Source organism: Saccopteryx leptura, chromosome 2 (assembly GCF_036850995.1).
Source record: "Saccopteryx leptura isolate mSacLep1 chromosome 2, mSacLep1_pri_phased_curated, whole genome shotgun sequence".
Lineage (NCBI taxonomy): Eukaryota > Metazoa > Chordata > Mammalia > Chiroptera > Emballonuridae > Saccopteryx > Saccopteryx leptura.
Window position 1 is genome coordinate 98,948,613 of NC_089504.1, and position 16,383 is coordinate 98,964,995.

General features: G+C 42.0%; 1 protein-coding gene across 1 annotated transcript in view; it reads left to right on the top strand.

Moving 5' to 3' along the window:
- The window catches only part of LOC136391462 (contactin-associated protein-like 3), a 120,257-nt gene that overhangs the window by 27,493 nt on the left and 76,381 nt on the right, over positions 1 to 16,383 (top strand). The window contains 5 exon segments of the mRNA XM_066363148.1: positions 4,244 to 4,437; positions 6,810 to 6,957; positions 11,376 to 11,579; positions 12,184 to 12,368; positions 13,825 to 13,968. Coding sequence (XP_066219245.1) covers positions 4,244 to 4,437; positions 6,810 to 6,957; positions 11,376 to 11,579; positions 12,184 to 12,368; positions 13,825 to 13,968 — 875 coding nt within the window.

The window sequence follows — 16,383 nt, forward strand, 5'->3', positions numbered from 1 at the left end:
ATCAGTGCCCAGAATGATTCAGGCCCCAGATGAGAGTTTCCTATTAAAACTTTTTTCTCCCCAAGGAGGTGTCACTGCCTGTGTCTGAGCCGATTTATCACACAGCAATAAGCAGAGACACAAACCTTCCAAGATAGCTTCCACTGTATCAGTACACATGACATTCTGGTTCTCGATTAGCAAAGAATGCTGAATAACCACAGGGATGTGTTCTTGGATAGAGAAGGAAAGGGGAGCTAAGCTTTAAGAACATACCCTCTCAAGAACTGAAATGATTGTTTCTTTCCCGTCTGCAAAGTGAAGAGTAGCGCAGACCCACTTGCTGAGTGTGTGGAGGAATGGTGAGGTGCTGGCAGCTCCGTGTCTGACCTCCATTTAGTATGAAATGGCAGAAACAAGCCATTCAGTGACGGGCCGTCTTTTGCCCAGAAGCCACAGCCTTGACACTCACAGTGTCCGTGACCATGTCTGTGTATATAGGTGGGAAGTAGCAGGTGCTTCTTCACACATCTTCTTGTGACCTCCTAGCTGCAGCCCTGACACACGCCTGCCACACCTTAAGAGGGGAGGGCTGTGTTGTGTCTGGTGACCTCCCTGGCTCTGAAACCCTCTGGACACGTTTTGCTATATTCAGCTATGGGGCTGAGGCAGGGGAGAGGGGGGTGGCAGTGGAGAAAGACTGTATATGGGGTGTGAGGCGGAAGAGCTGGGTGGGGGCCGGTGTCTTTCTTGTGGGGTAAGCACTGGTGGATCCCGAACAGTGATTACGAACCCTGGGCTGTGTTTCATGAAGGGAACCCAAGGTGAGCACCATTTGATGCAGGCTGATGGGTGTGAGGACCACAACCTGCATGCTGGCTGGGGGCGGGGGTGAGTGTACCCAGTACACCCTTCTCACTGTCAAGTATGCGTGCCTTGCATTGCACAGCAGTGGTCTCTCACCCGGTCAGTAAAACTGTGATGTGCTCTCTCACCGTCCTCAGGTCACATTTGTATATTTCCCACTCTTCCCATTGGACATTTTATTAAATGTTAGAAGAGGCATCAGTGCATACACAGCACCTCCTGTCGCCACTCAGCAGGAGTCTGAGGATTGCTGTGCCTGCCTTATCCCGGAGAAGTGAAGGGTCCTCGCAGCACAGGGGGCTCTGAAGATCAGAGCACCTAGTTAACCAAATAGCGTAATGTGCACACAGTAGTACCTGCTCACCACAGGGAAGGGATGTGAACTGTCCCAGCTCAGTGACCTTAGCCTTCAACAGCTGGCTGGCGGAGATGTAGGAGCCCCTGTGGGGAGTCTGGTCTCAGCGCCACACGCTGGAGACTTGTGCGTACTTCTGACCCCTCTGCGCTCTGTGCACAGGTGCTATCCTGCACCTCCTGGCTGCAGGAAATTAAAGATGATGGAGAAAGATTGTGAAATGTAAAAAAGTATATCAGTACATTTTTTAGCACTTTAATACTAACTATTATGAGCCAGAATATATAACATTCAGTAGTTTCTCAGAGATTTAAACTGATTCACATAAAATTTCAAATGTAGAACCCCCCAAGTTAAAATGATCAGCTAAATGCCAACATCTACTTTTTAATCTTTTGGAGGCAGTTGTTATGAAGTACAGGCAGTTGCAGAGTAATGTTGCCCAGGGCTATTAGTTCACTCCCAGCTAGAACCCCGGAGGACTTTCAACATAAGGTGGGACCTGGGGAAAAACAGCAGAAATAGCAGGGGGTGTTGGGTGATAGACAAGAAAAGACTGAGGATCTTCCATAGGACACTGAGAAGACACCGTGGGATCCTGGACCGGACCCTGGAAGAAGAGGAAGGTAATGGAAAAACTGGAGAAATCAAAATAAAGTCTGTCATCTTATTAATATGATAACAGTGTTAATATCTTAGTTTTGATGATGGTGCCGTGGTGATGTTAGATGTTAACATCAGGACAAGCTAGGTAAACGTAGTTGGGAATTCCTATACTGTCCTTGCAGTTCTTCTATAAATCTGAAATGATTTCTTTTGTTTTAATTTTATTTAGAAAATTAAACTTAAAAGGGCAACATTGATCAATAAGTACATAGGTTTCAGGTGAACATCTATCTCTATAGCATTTCAACTGTTGATTGTGTTGTGTGCCCATCACCCAAAGTCAAATTCTTTTCCATCACTGAATATTTGTTCCTCTTTACCCTCCTCTCTCCTCCCTCTCTCCCTGGTAACCACTTCACTTTTATCTATGTCCATGAGTCTCAGTTTTATATCCCATCTGTGTGTGAAATCATACAGTTCCTAGCTTTTTCTGATTTACTTATTTCACTCAGTGTAGTATTCTCAAGGTCCATCCATGTTGCCATAAATGGCACTATGTCATCATTTCTTATGGCTGAGTAGTATTCCAATGTATATATGTACCACATCTTCTTTATCCAATCCTTATTGAGAGACACTTTTCTTGTTTTCATGTCACTCTGAATTATTCTGCAATAAATATGGAGGTGCATGTGTCTTTACATACCAATGTTTTCGAGTTTTGGGGGTAGATACCCCGTAGAGGGATTGTTGGGTCATATGGTAGTTCTATTCTTAATTTTTTGAGGAACCACCATACTTTCTTCCATAATGGTTGTACTAATTTGCATTCTCACCAGCAGTGAATGAGGGTTCCTTTTTCTCTACTTCCTCTTCAACACTTGTTATTACCTGTCTTGCTGATAACAACCAACCTAACAGGTGTGAGGTGGTATCTCATCGTAGTTTTGATTTGCATTTCCCTAATAGCTAGTGAAGATAATTTCAAAATAAAGTGTTAAGAATGCATTGGTGGACAACTAAAATTTCAGAATATTTAAGATTCTGGATCAAAGGAATACACATTGAGCATATGGTACGTTGAGAGGGAAATATTGAATATTTGAGCAGAGATTTAATGCATAAAATGAGGAAATCTTAGAAAGAATCTGGACTCTTAATAACTTGTAAGCTTTAGATCTTACCAGAAGGTTATGCACGTAATGCTGTTAACAGAGGATGTAGTTAGGAGACCTGTGCCACCTCCTAGTGATACTTCTGTGCCCCGGAGTGAGTGCCCCACTTCCGTTTCCCTGTCACATACCTTCTGGCATAAACTCTCCTCTCGGCTCACTCACAAAGTCTTCAGCGAACAGGACACTGTTGTCAGTAATAGTAATTCAGGTAATAAGGAGAAGCTCGTGAATGTTGTCTCAAGTGTCAGACCTTATTATCAGAGCCTGGTGTCAGAACAGTGGGGAAAATTTTTTAGAAAAAGCCAATTTTTGTCGTATTAGGGATTGTGTCCAAGACACCATTGTTTTCTAGACATGGTAATTAGCAACAAATTGGGTTCCAAGGTGCTTTTCAAACTTATTTCCCAATATTTATATTTTATATTCATTTAAAATCAGAAAACTCAATATGACAGATATAAATCCAAATTCAAAACCTATGTTTCTGTTGAAGTGGAAGAACAAAATACGTCAACAGTACAACCTCGGATACCTCCGATTCTCCTGTTTCTCACAGGCGCTAGGGAAAAATAAGAGGCACAGTAATTTCAGAGCAGAAATTACTGCTCTGAACCCTGTTGACCTGACTCCCTGGGAAACCACTTATCACTCACTTGATCCAGGCTCCCCCCCCCCTCCCAGCTGCCCTCTCAGGACTTCACTCCCACCACACTGCGTTTGGATTGGTCTTTAAATGTCTGCTTCTCCTATTAGTCTACAGGAACCTGAGTCCAGGCTAGGCCATAACCATCTCTGCTGTCTCCGCATTCAGCAGTGTACTCCTTCATGTCAGGAATTCAGAATTAAAGTGTTCTAGTTCTACCATGGTCTGAACATTTCCTTTATATCCAACAAAGGTCAGCCATACACACAGTAAAAGCACTAGTTCCAGGAACTGATGGGACATTACGGTGTTTGGTTGTACACTGGTTTCATTAGTATGTCTACTTAGTGTTAGTGGGACCCTGGGACACCAGGGAGTCAGGGCATATAAGCTAAACGCTAAAGCAATTAATATAATTAATGTACACTTTATCTCTTTATGCTTAGTCTGTGTTTTTATTGTGTGTGGGTGTGTAATCATGAGGGATTATATATTCCAGAATTTGAAACTATAATTTTTATCGATATCATTTATATTCACATTCTTACAGGCTGATACAGATTTTAAATATTTCTTTCTTTTTACCATTTTTTTTCTTGTTTCTATTTCCACAAAAAGGGGCTGGTGGCTGGACTCCACTTGTGTCAAATAAATACCAGTGGCTGCAGATTGACCTTGGAGAGAGAATGGAGGTCACGGCTGTGGCCACCCAGGGAAGATATGGGAGCTCCGACTGGGTCACCAGCTACCTACTGATGTTCAGTGATGGTGGGAGGAACTGGAAGCAGTATCTGCGAGAAGAAACCCTCTGGGTATGTTTCTTCACTGAAAAGCAGTCTGTCAGAGTATCAGTTAGGCCAGTGACTACATGTTGCTGGAGGGCTTATCAGACCTTGTATAGAAATGGAGCCTTCTCAATTACTTGAAAACGTTTTCAAGTGGAAGTGTCACATGTTACACACCGAAATACATTGTCCTTGTTTAATTTATAAAATGCATGAAACAACTCATAATGTAATGACATATTGAAAAAGTCTCCCCATTATTTCTTTAAACAGTGTGAAGTTCAAGGAATAAATAAATCATATAACACAGGATAGCTTCCAAGCGCAGTTTGGCTCAAAACACAGGCTAGCCTCAGCATTGTTTAATAAAGTGAGTGTATTCTCCTGAGCACTCTGATTAAGTGAGATTTCTGGAAGGCCCAGAACATTTAAAGATGGATATAATAGGGAGCCTCTCAGTGCTGGGAGCACGGGGCGGCCCCTATAGGAACTTGGGTGCATGTGGCCCCTTGTAACTCACAGGCTACAGATTGCTGGGATCCTACGGAATCATGACTACTTTAAATTACAGTTGATCCTTGAACAACATGGGTTGGAACTGTTTGGGTCCATTTAGAAATGGATTTTTTTAAAAAGAAATACCTGTATTGTTTTTGATCTGAGATTGGGAATCTGGATGCAGAGGTGCCATTTTATATGGGACATTTGGGCATCTGTGGATTTTGGTATCCAAGAGGGCCCTGAAATTAGTTTGATGTGCACTCAATAGGCAATAACTTTAAAAGTATCACAATGAAATGTTTTATCCAATATTAAGAACACACAGCCCTGGCTGGTTGGCTCAGTGGTAGAGCGTCAGCCTGGCGTGCAGGAGTCCCAGGTTCGATTCCCGGCCAGGGCACATAGGAGAAGCCCCCATCTGCTTCTCCACCCTTCCCCATCTCCTTCCTCTCTGTCTCTCTCTTCCCCTCCCGCAGCCAAGGCTCCATTGGAGCAAAGTTGGCCCGGGTGCTGAGGATGGCCTATGGCCTTTGCCTCAGGCACTAGAATGGCTCTGGTTGCAGCAGAGCAACACCCCAGATGGGCAGAGCATCACCCCCTGGTGGGCATGCCGGGTGGATCCTTGTCAGGAGCATGCGGGAGTCTGTCTGACTGCCTCCCTGTTTCCAACTTCAGAAAAAAAAAAAAAAGAATACACACTGTTGGCCCTGGCTGGTTGGCTCAGTGGTAGAGCATCAGCCCAGCATGTGGATTTCCTGGGTTCAATTCCTGGTCAGGACACACAGGAGAAGCAACCATCTGCTTCTCCACCCCTCACTTCTCTCTCTCTACTTCCCTCCCGCAGCCATGGCTCGATTGGTTCGAGCACATCAGCCCTGGCTCTGAGGATGACTCTGTGGAATCTTTACCTTAGGTGCTAAAAATAGCTCAGTTGTGAGCATGGCCCCAGATGGGCAGAGCATTGGCTCCAGACGGGGGTTACCAGATGGATCCTGGTCAGGCCACATGCGGGAGTCTGTCTCTCTATTTCCCCTCCTCTCACATAAATTAAAAATAAAAATCACTAATTCTTAGTAATGTGTCTATAATCAATGGTATATTAGGAGCATCGCCCCTTTTTGCAGTTTCCCTGCATGCTGATATTTCCCTTACAAGAACACCGAGAAAGGACCCCCACATCCCTTACAACATCTTCCTTTGCTGTCACACGGCCCCTCCCAGCGTGGAGCCAGGTGCCTGTGACCAAGAACATGCACCTCTGTCTGTGGCAGGTGCTGGTGTGTTTCCGTCAGGGACCCTCTTGACTCTGACGACTTGGTCATCCCAACGTCACTCAGCAAACAGTGGATTGAAACCCACATCCTCTGGACCTTGTCCCGGCCATCTTGGTTAGTAGCTGCGCTACCTCCAGAGAACTGTTTAACTTACCTGTACTTAGGGTTTGCATTTATAAATTTAGGGGTCAGTACAAGAACACTGCCCAGGTCCCTGCTGGCTCTCAGAAAGTATGGTCCGGAATTCACTGTACATCCTGCAGGTCACCATCATGCTTGATTGCCTTGAATGGTATGTTACCTGACAGTGATTTGACTGCTTGGAGGTTATGGAAAAGGTTAGGGGATGAGCAACTTTCTAAAAACAAGTTTTAGAGGGTCGCAGGTTTATAGCTGGTTTAATGGTGCTGACCCAATTTAACCTACCCTGCAAATGAGGAAGCTTGGACAATGGTGGCTAATCCAGACACAAAGGAGAGGCTTTCTCGTCCCTCCTAACCATGCACAGAGTTGCAGCCTTTTGCCTATTAGCAGAGTGAAGCACACATCGCTCCTGGGCATGTGGGGACAAGATGAGGTTTACATTCTGTAGGCACGTTGATTCCTTTCTTTGCTTTCTCCCAGGGTTTCCCAGGAAACACCAATGCAGACAGTGTGGTGCTCTACAGACTCCAGCCTCCCTTTGAAGCCCGGTTCCTGCGCTTCCTCCCCTTTGCCTGGAACCCCAGGGGCAGGATTGGGATGCGGGTCGGAGTGTACGGGTGTGCATACAGTAAGTCAGGGGTCAGGAACCTACGGCTCGTGAGCCAGATGTGGCTCTTTTGATGGCTGCATCTGGCTCATAGACAAACCTTTAATAAAAAAATAATAACATTAAAAATATAAAACATTCTCATGTATTACAATCCATTCATTTCCTACCGCTCATGTTCATGGTTGCTGGTGGCTGGAGCCAATCACAGCTGTCCTCCGGGACAACACCAAATTTTTATTGGATAATGCATAAGGTACACAGGTCGTTGTATGGCTCTCACGGAATTACATTTTAAAATTTGTGGCGTTCATGGCTCTCTCAGCCAAAAAGTTTATCGACTGAAAACTGAACTTGACTTTTTCAGCCTTCTGAATATCGGTGCATCTAGAAGTGTGTTTTTATGGAAAGCCTGGTAATACTATCTTTAGTTAATTTATAGTTGAGCATGGAGGTGGATCTGAACCGAGCAGTAGAATTTAGGGTCCCAGAGTTAGCAGAGCCACTGCTTTACAGTAGGCACTTCATAAACTTGATGGAGTTTGACTCTGCAACAGTGATTTACCGTGACAAATGGTGCTTCTCTTCTGACACTGAGATGACCCTCGTATGAGGACGTGGGTAACTGCCGGTTCCCTGTATCCCACTGGGAATCAATTCTCTCTCCAGTTTTCTCTACTTGCATCCCCATGGTACCTCCTTTTGAACATTGATTTGTGTGTTATATCTTCTCTGTTTTCTCCACCAATGATAAAAATGGCTGCAAAACTGGAAGCCAATGTGAACATAAACAGAGGCGTAAAAGCATTCTGTGCAATATATGGGCGGACCAACTCTATAGGTGCCATTGTGAGAATCCAGAATGCACTGGTTTTTCTAAATTAACACAAAAAGGATAATTAATTTGAAACTATTCTAAAAAACTGGAGAATAACCCAAACAGTATGTTGAATGGGAATATCTTAGGATGATAAGGGTTTGGTCACACATCATTCTGTACCTGACCAGAGCATTAGCTTTGCAGAAAAGTGTAATAAGATCTACCATATACAAAATATTTAATGTGTCAGTTCCTACCTCATACAGACATTTTCTCATTCAACCTCGAAGTCGCCAAAAAAATCAGTATAGTAGTAACCCCACTGCTTCTGAGGAGGAAGAAACTGAACCTTAGAGAAATCAAGATGTTTGCTGAAGCTATTTACCTATTATCTAAGATGTAAAAATCAATCTTTTTTTCAAATTTGCTCTCATACCTAGTACACTTTCAGTCATTCCTTTCTTTATTCCCTCACTGGTCATATAAGAATTTATTGAACACTTGGCATACGCTAAGAGCTATGTTAAATATTAGATGTGGATGATGCTTCTAAAACCATTCTTTTGTCAAGAGTTTATGAGAAGTTATAAAACTATTCAAAACATTTTATGTTTTCCACAGAAATAGATAGCCAGGAGCCAAAATATTGACCTATAATTCACCTCATAAAATACATATTGAAGAACAGCCACAAATGAAGTGTATTGAATTATGCAATAAATCCACAAAAATAATTAAAAATTGTAGTTTTCTATACAAAATAGGGGTTTTGATTTTTAAACCAAAGGATTGCAAAATGTCTGGTGGTGAGCTGGTTCTCCTCATATCTCCTCTGAACGGCAGAAACTAGGCACAGTGGCCATCGCTGGATAATTCTGCCGAGTGGGGTATGCACAATTTTTCTGTGGCAGGCCAGACAGGAAATATTATATGTTTGGCAAGGTACACCCAATCTTTGTTTTATGCTTGTTTTTTGAACAAATCTTTCAAAATTAGCTTGTGGAGCTGTACGATTACAGGCTGCAGGCAGTGTGGGTAATTTCAGACGAAGAGAGGCTAGCAGCCAACATTCAGACCTCCTTGCAAAAAGGCAATTTCTGAGTTTCTTTATCTTTTTTTAGCCCCCAAAATTGAGCTTAAGTTTATTATCACTTTAAGAAGTTTAGTGAAAGTACCAGGACTGTTGCAAAAATATATTGTGTGGTTAAGTAAGTGGTTTTGTTTTATGCAGTTGGCTACATGTCTGTATTATATATCATTCATCTTGTAGGCTAAGAAAATATGTCAAAGTGCAGGTTGAAATCTGTCTCCTGAGGAGTAGTCATTTGATGATTCACATGTGGTTATTGGTCGAGGTACAAGTGTTAGTGATCACAGTAGAGAGAAAGCCAAAACATTAGGATGAAAGAGTATGTAAGGCCATTTATTTTGTGTTTCTATAACCCAATAAATTTTTTCACTACTTTTACTTCACCTGAGGGGGAATGTTGCGGAAATACAGTTTAAACGCTTTAGGGCAGTGATTCTTAAAATAGGGCCTCCCAGACCAGCATCACTTGGGGATTTGTTAGAAATGCAGATTTTCAGGTCCCCTCACCCAGCCTGCTGAGTCAGGGATCATTACTGGGATGGGGCCACAATCTGTGTTTAATAAAAAACTCCCAGAGATTCTGAGGTAATCAGAGAATTACTCTTACTATCACAAAGCAATAGTATGCAATATGGAAGATGAGGGCAGAAATGATTTGATCAAAATAATTCCCGGCAAAATCAGTTATGGAACAAAAATTCCTATTAGGTAACTACAAAAAAAATAACCTTAATTATTATCATTGCCTTGTAGTGACTGACATAAAGATAAAATACACTGTGAAGCTATGAACACATTTAAATTCTTCATTCAAGTTCTCATTAGTTTATTGCAATCTAACACGCTAGAAGACATCATTTGAATTTGACAGTTATGTTTCTGTCAGGCATGTTCATTTACATATGTAGTGAAGAATAAATGGTTAGTGTACAAGTCCTATTTAGACACAGGCAGTGTTTATGTATTTTTCACTATGTATATGAGACAAACTTTCAAATGTTCAAAAGACAGATGCATAAAATGGATGATTTTTCTGCATTGTGAACATAGAGGTTTCGCTATAAATATTTCAGTTAATCTGAATGAAATTCAGGTCAAAGTTTTACATTAACCACAACATTTCGTGACATTAGATAAAGAAAACAACATTATATCGGCCTGAGAGACATTAGTTTCTGATTTTAATGGCTTTTTCTTGCAGCTTCATTTCTTACACACATATATTTTTAAGGGACAGTTATGTCTTTTCTTTTTACTTGCAAAAACTCAATTCCTAGGTAATATGAACTCTTGTGATATCGCTTGTTTCTGTCGACTGATGTTCTTTTCATGTTAATAACAACATAAAACTCTTTCATATAAACTGAGTGCAGTGACCTTGGTAATTGGGAGGGTCAGACACTATCAGAGGTTGAGAGGAAAGAGCAGCGTGGTTGGGACAACAAGCTGTGGCAGGGTGACTGTCACCATGCTCTTAGGGCACACCACAAAATGGGTCTGCCGTTTGTGCCATCACTAAGCCAAAATACTAAGAAGTGCAGCAGTTTCCTGGGAGTCCCTTTAATGTGATTTAAAGCGATATTTAGGCAGTCTAGTGTGTCAATGTGTGTCTCAGTGACTGGACAAAACTACATTAAAGTGATTGCTTACCTGAGAATTGTTAAGATCCCAAACTACTGGGTACACAAAGAGTTAAGCCATTTTTACATTGAGTGAGACTGATGTTTTACCTTTTTAACCTGTGTGAGACCTATTACAGCCTTTCAAAAAAACCCAAACAGTAATGTTAAGGGCCCTGGCCTAGTTGGTTCAGCAGGTAGAGTGCTTCGGCAAGTATGTGGAAATCCAGGGTTCGATTCCCAGTCAGGACACACAGGAGAAGTGACTACTTGCTTCTCCACCCCTCCCACCTCCTTTCTCTTCCCCTCCAGCAGCCATGGCTTGAATGGTTCCAGCAGTTTGGCCCCAGCACTGAGGATGGCTCCGTGGCCTTGCCTCAGGCACTGAAATATCTCAGTTGCCCAGCAACAGAGCAGCGGCCTCAGATTGGCAGAGCATCACCCTGTAGGGGGCTTGCTGGGTGGATCCCATTGGGGCCCATGGGGAAGTCTGTCTCTGACTCCCTGCCTCCTGCTTTTCACTTAAAAAGAAATACGGTAATGTTGAATGATCATAAAATATACAGGGAGATTTCATTCAGGGAAGGTTGACTTCTACTTCTGTCCTGATCTTCCCTTTTATCAGGATCAGAATAGGCCAATTAACCAACAGGCCAATTTCTGTTGAAATTAACCAACAGAAGTGTTTCTAGATGATGTATTTTGGGGGAAATGTCAGAAAAGGTAGAGTAGAGTGTAGATAGGGATATCAGCTTTCAGTGTTGAGAACATTGGCAGTAGCATTTTTTTCCCTCCTTAGAACAAAGCACAATTACACTGTGTTCATCTACGTGGGTGTCAACTTATACAGTTTAACATGCTAATAAAGATATATTATACTTAGATTATTTTGTAATGTCTTCCACTGTAGGATCTGAGATGGTTAATTTCAATGGACAAAGTTGCTTGCTGTACACATTTAATCAGAACTCCACAAGTCCAACAAGAGACGTTATTTTTTTGAAATTTAAAACCGAGCGGAATGATGGGGTCTTACTGTACAGAGAAGGACAACATGGCAAACACATCACCCTGGCGTTAGTTAAAGGAAAACTCATCTTATTTCTGAATTCAGGTAAAAACTATAAGGAGTTGTTTATGAGAATATGCTTATTTAGGTAAAAGTTTTTTTGATACTTATTTTTTTTCACACTGTATGTAAATTTATCCAGAACTCAGAACAGTTTTGAGTAAGAAAGGAGACCCTGTAAACACTTACTCTGGAGCAGTAGGTGCAAACCAGAGCCGACGAAGCCAACGGAGCCATGGTCACCCTGTTGGGGGGGGGGGGTGAGCAAGGGCAACACGCGTGTCCTGGATATGCTTTCATGTAAAAGTCTCAAGGCCTGGTAATTGTCTAAGACCGTTAGTAGGTACTCAGTAAATAACAACGTCACAAAGACAGAGGTGTATCATTGAAATATTCATGAGGTTTGAAGGAGAAAATATTTTCAAGAAAAATGAAAATTTGGTGACTAATAATAATAGAAACAAGTAAGAGAGAAGAAATTTCTCAGGTTTGAGAGAAGACAACATTTTAGATGAAGACAAAACCCAACTGACCAGTTCCTGGGATAGAAAGATGTGAGGGAGGTGTCATTGCTGGGAGAAATGCTAAACCTCAAACCGGGAATGATGATATTGAGTGTGATGGTCCATTTCCTTTTTCCTCCCGCAAGGCCATCCTCACCTGCCCTCTGCTAACACCAGCGTGACCCTCACCCTGGGGAGCGTGCTGGATGACCAGCACTGGCATTCTGTCCTCATCAAGATCCTCAACACGTATGTCAACTTCACTGTGGACAGGCACACTCGTCATATCCAGGCAGAGGGACAATCCAGCTACTTAGATCTTAATTATAAGGTGTGAAAATTGCTTAATTTTTTATTTAGGTAAGAGGAGGTAAGAAAGAGACAGACTCTCACATGCACCCCAACTGGGACCCACCTGGCAAACCATCATTTGGGGCTGATGCTCACAACTGGCCTATTTTTAGCACCTGAGGCAAAAGCTCTAAGGAGCCACCTCAGTGCCTGGGGCCAACACACTCAAATCAATCAAGCCATGGCTGCAGGAGAGGAAGTTAGAGAGTAAAAAACGGGAGGAGGAGGAAAAGAGAAGCATATGGTCACTTCTTTTGTGTGTCCTGATCAGGAACTGAACCTGGGACTTCCACATGCCAGGTCAACACTCTACCACTGAACCAACTGGCCAGGGCCGAAAATTACTTTTTCAGCATTACAGGTTTTATCATTTAAGGGCAGTATAACCTTCTAGAGAAAATACTACTAAATAGAGAGATACTCTTAGCATTCCGACATCTGAAGAAATGTTTCCTATGGGTGGTGACCACACAGTGGGAGATGGATGCTTGCACTATTGACACATGCATGTTTTCTTCCCTTACAGATGTTAGTCTTCACATGAGAGTAAGTAGACATCAAAATTAGGAAGTGTATACATGCAGAGCTATCAACACAACAAGCAGCATTTTAAAATGCGTTTCTTTGGACAGTTCTTCTGCATTACACCTGGTGTCTGGCCACGGAAAGTTACCTTGGAGATTTATTAGTGTTTTAGGGCAATCCAAAACAGAATGAACAACTTATATCCGAACCTAATTTTCTTTAAGTAACAAGAGAGCGAAACACACACAACACAAAATAAAGGTCTAGGGGTCGTTGAAATGCCTCAGCATATTTGCAGCATGCCGCCCCCCTAACTCTAATCTACACTGAAATGCAGCATTTTTTCTGTCAGTTGTGTTCAGCACGTGTGTCAGAGCCAATCAGATGCCTTCAGCGTTCCTTTCGGTGTAAGTGGCTGCGGCCAAGGAGACCAGGTGGCAAGCCTGGTCTTAATGAGATTATCGATTGCTTTGTTATTTAACCTATCAGAGTCATGACAAAGATTTGCACCTTAAAGTCTGGATATTAGTAAGGTTTAGAAAGTAGAATGTCATCTTAGTAAACTACACTGTCTCACAGGTCAAGGGTTACCATGGAAATAAAGGTGTAATAATATTCCCCAAACAAAAATGCCAGAGCCATATAGTAGCAAATTGTGGGAAGGGTATTTAAACTATTTCTTAAAATAGGAGAAATTGATAAATTTGTTATTTTAGATGCAGATTTATCAGTTGATTGAAAAATTGAAAAATCGGCATCTTAAACTTCATTTGACATGACCATCATAATATATAAAAATGCCAAATAAATTTGAGACAGTCATCACCATACCTGCTAATCAGAAATGTTTAAGGCAGATAATCAGAAAATCATTAAACACTATGATTTTTGTCATTTTCTTTCATTCTAAGATCAGCTTTGGAGGGATTCCCACACGTGGAAAATCAGTGGCATTCCCACATAGAAACTTTTATGGCTGCTTTGAAAATCTCTATTATAATGGAGTGGATATCATTGACTTGTCCAAGAAACGCACACCACAGATTGTCGTCATGGTAAGAAAGTCTCAGTGCGCGTTCAAGAGGAAAGGGAGCTGTGATTTGTTTGATTGATTCAGTTTCTGAAAGCAGGGAAGATACGTTTCACACACGCTTTCTAATTCGTCTTTGATTTAACTTTGACGTATGTATGAACACAGACGCACAGTTTTACGAAGATGTTAAAGTGTGATCACATAAAAGCTTTTTAAGGCGGTCGGTTTCCTCTTTCACCTGTCTCTCCTCTCCCCACAGAGCAGCCAGCCCTCCCACCAAGTCCTAATGTTACTGAGCTAGCATCTGTACTTCTGTGTTGGGTCCATAATAACCAGACCCTCGGCAGATTGGTGGCCTCATCAGTGGCGTAGCAAACATAACTGGCGCCCGGGGCATGACACTGTATTGGCGCCCTCTTCCCCCCTAACTATGCTTCTACACGCTTTTCTTGTTTGTCTTGGAGACCATTTGGCACCCTCTGCGAGGGGCGCCCAGAGCATGATAGACCCCCTTACCCCCCTCCTCGCTACGCCAGTGGGCCTCATACTGACACACATACTTATAAATCTGTATTTCTCCACATTGGACATCATTTACAAAAATGGGATCATTGTATTCTCCATGCTGATTTCTGACTCAGCAATACCTGGTGGAAATGCCTTCCAGTGCTGAGGCATCACTCTTTGTCAAAATGGCTGTGTCACTTTCTGTTATGGAAGTGCCATGTTATTTCTGTAGTCATTTTCTACTCGAGGCACTTACTCTGTCTCTTTGGCCACTCTAAGAGACAACTGCAATGTGTTTTCAGATGCTGGGGCTTTTATTTTGCTGACCAAAGTTCCAGGAGTAGAATTTATTGGTTGACAGTTACATACCATTTTAAATTTCAATAAATGCTGTTGGATTGACTTTCCGGAAGCTGTAAAGCAAGACTCCTCCACCAACAATATGTGGTGCCCCTCCATCACACCTCAGTCAGCCCCACGCTGCCCACACTTCTGAGCTCAGTGGACAGGAACTAGCACCTTCCTGCTCCTTCGTGTTTATCTGACTCCTGCAGAATCAAATACTCTTTTCACTTATTTGCTGTACCTGTGAATTTGCTCTTCTGGTAATTGTTCATTGTTCAGCCAATGAGTTTTGTAAAATATGATTTTTATGTAAGCTCACTTATAGTTTGTATTGGGGGCTGGGCAGCACAAGGTATATGTGGTCTGTGAAATTGCAAATTACCTTCCTGCTTGGGAAGGTCCATTGTTTTGCTAATGTTTGCTGGAGGAGAGGTTTTCACCCCAGAGAGTTTTGAGAAAAGGAGAGGGAAGGAGAAGAGGCAAAGAGAAGCCATGCTTGCAGAGGGAGAACAGAGATAATACAGAGTGCTGAAGAAGAAGCCAGTTTTGTGCAGAGAGGAGAAGGTGTGCAGATGGGGAACCAGAGCTGAGGGGCTTTTGCGAGCTCCCCTGAGACTGGTGGGGCCTCTGATTCTAGGAGAAACCAGAGAAGACTCTGCTGGTTGTGGAACTAAAGAATGTGTCAGTGGCTTGGGAGCCCTGAGTGAAAGGGAAGTGTTTTCCCTGTGTTTACTCCTCGGGCTGGTGCGAGACTTTAATAAAGGGATGGCCACCATTTTTTGGCTCCACTGTTTCTTTACCGTCTGCCCAAATTCAATGGGACACTGGCATGCGCATTGACCAAAATGGCCAGGACTGCTGGCCATACATTCATTGTTATTCTTTTGTTCTTTTTTATTATTTTTTTTTAACTTTTGTCAATTTTAGAAGAGAATTTCATATTTGATAGGTAACCCTTTTTCATTTGTATCCAAATGTTCTTTACGGATTTATCAATTTTATATTCAATGTTATATGATAAGTTGAGTATATAAATGTTTTTATTTGTGTTGGGTCAGTATGTCTATGTATTTCTTTATAGTTGTAGTGTTCAGTCTTGCTTTGGAATGTTTCTCAAACCCTAGAATCTATATGTGGTCTCATGGGTTTCCTGTAAAACTTTAAAAATTTTTTTGCTTATTTATTTATTCTTAAATTAAAAAAAAAGTTTTTAATTATCTGGAATTTATTTTTGATGTAATATATGATAAGGATAAATTTTTTTATATTCTGCCTTGTGGATTCCCATTTTTTCTTACACTGTTTAATAACTAACCCACCCTTTCTCCGCAGAGTTGAACCATAACTGGCATTCCTTACTAGCGGCACTTGTCGTAGAGCTCTTTGTGGTTAATTATTCTGTTCCCCTGATACTTCTATTCCTATACAAACAGCACACTGACTTAATTACAGTGATTTTATAGTATGTGTTGGTACCTGATAAGTTAAGTTCAGTCTCACTGTTTTTCTTTGCAAAGTATATTTTGGAGAGGAAGGGCAGTGATTTTTCACATGAAATTTAAGAAAATTTTCCAGTCCCAAGGAA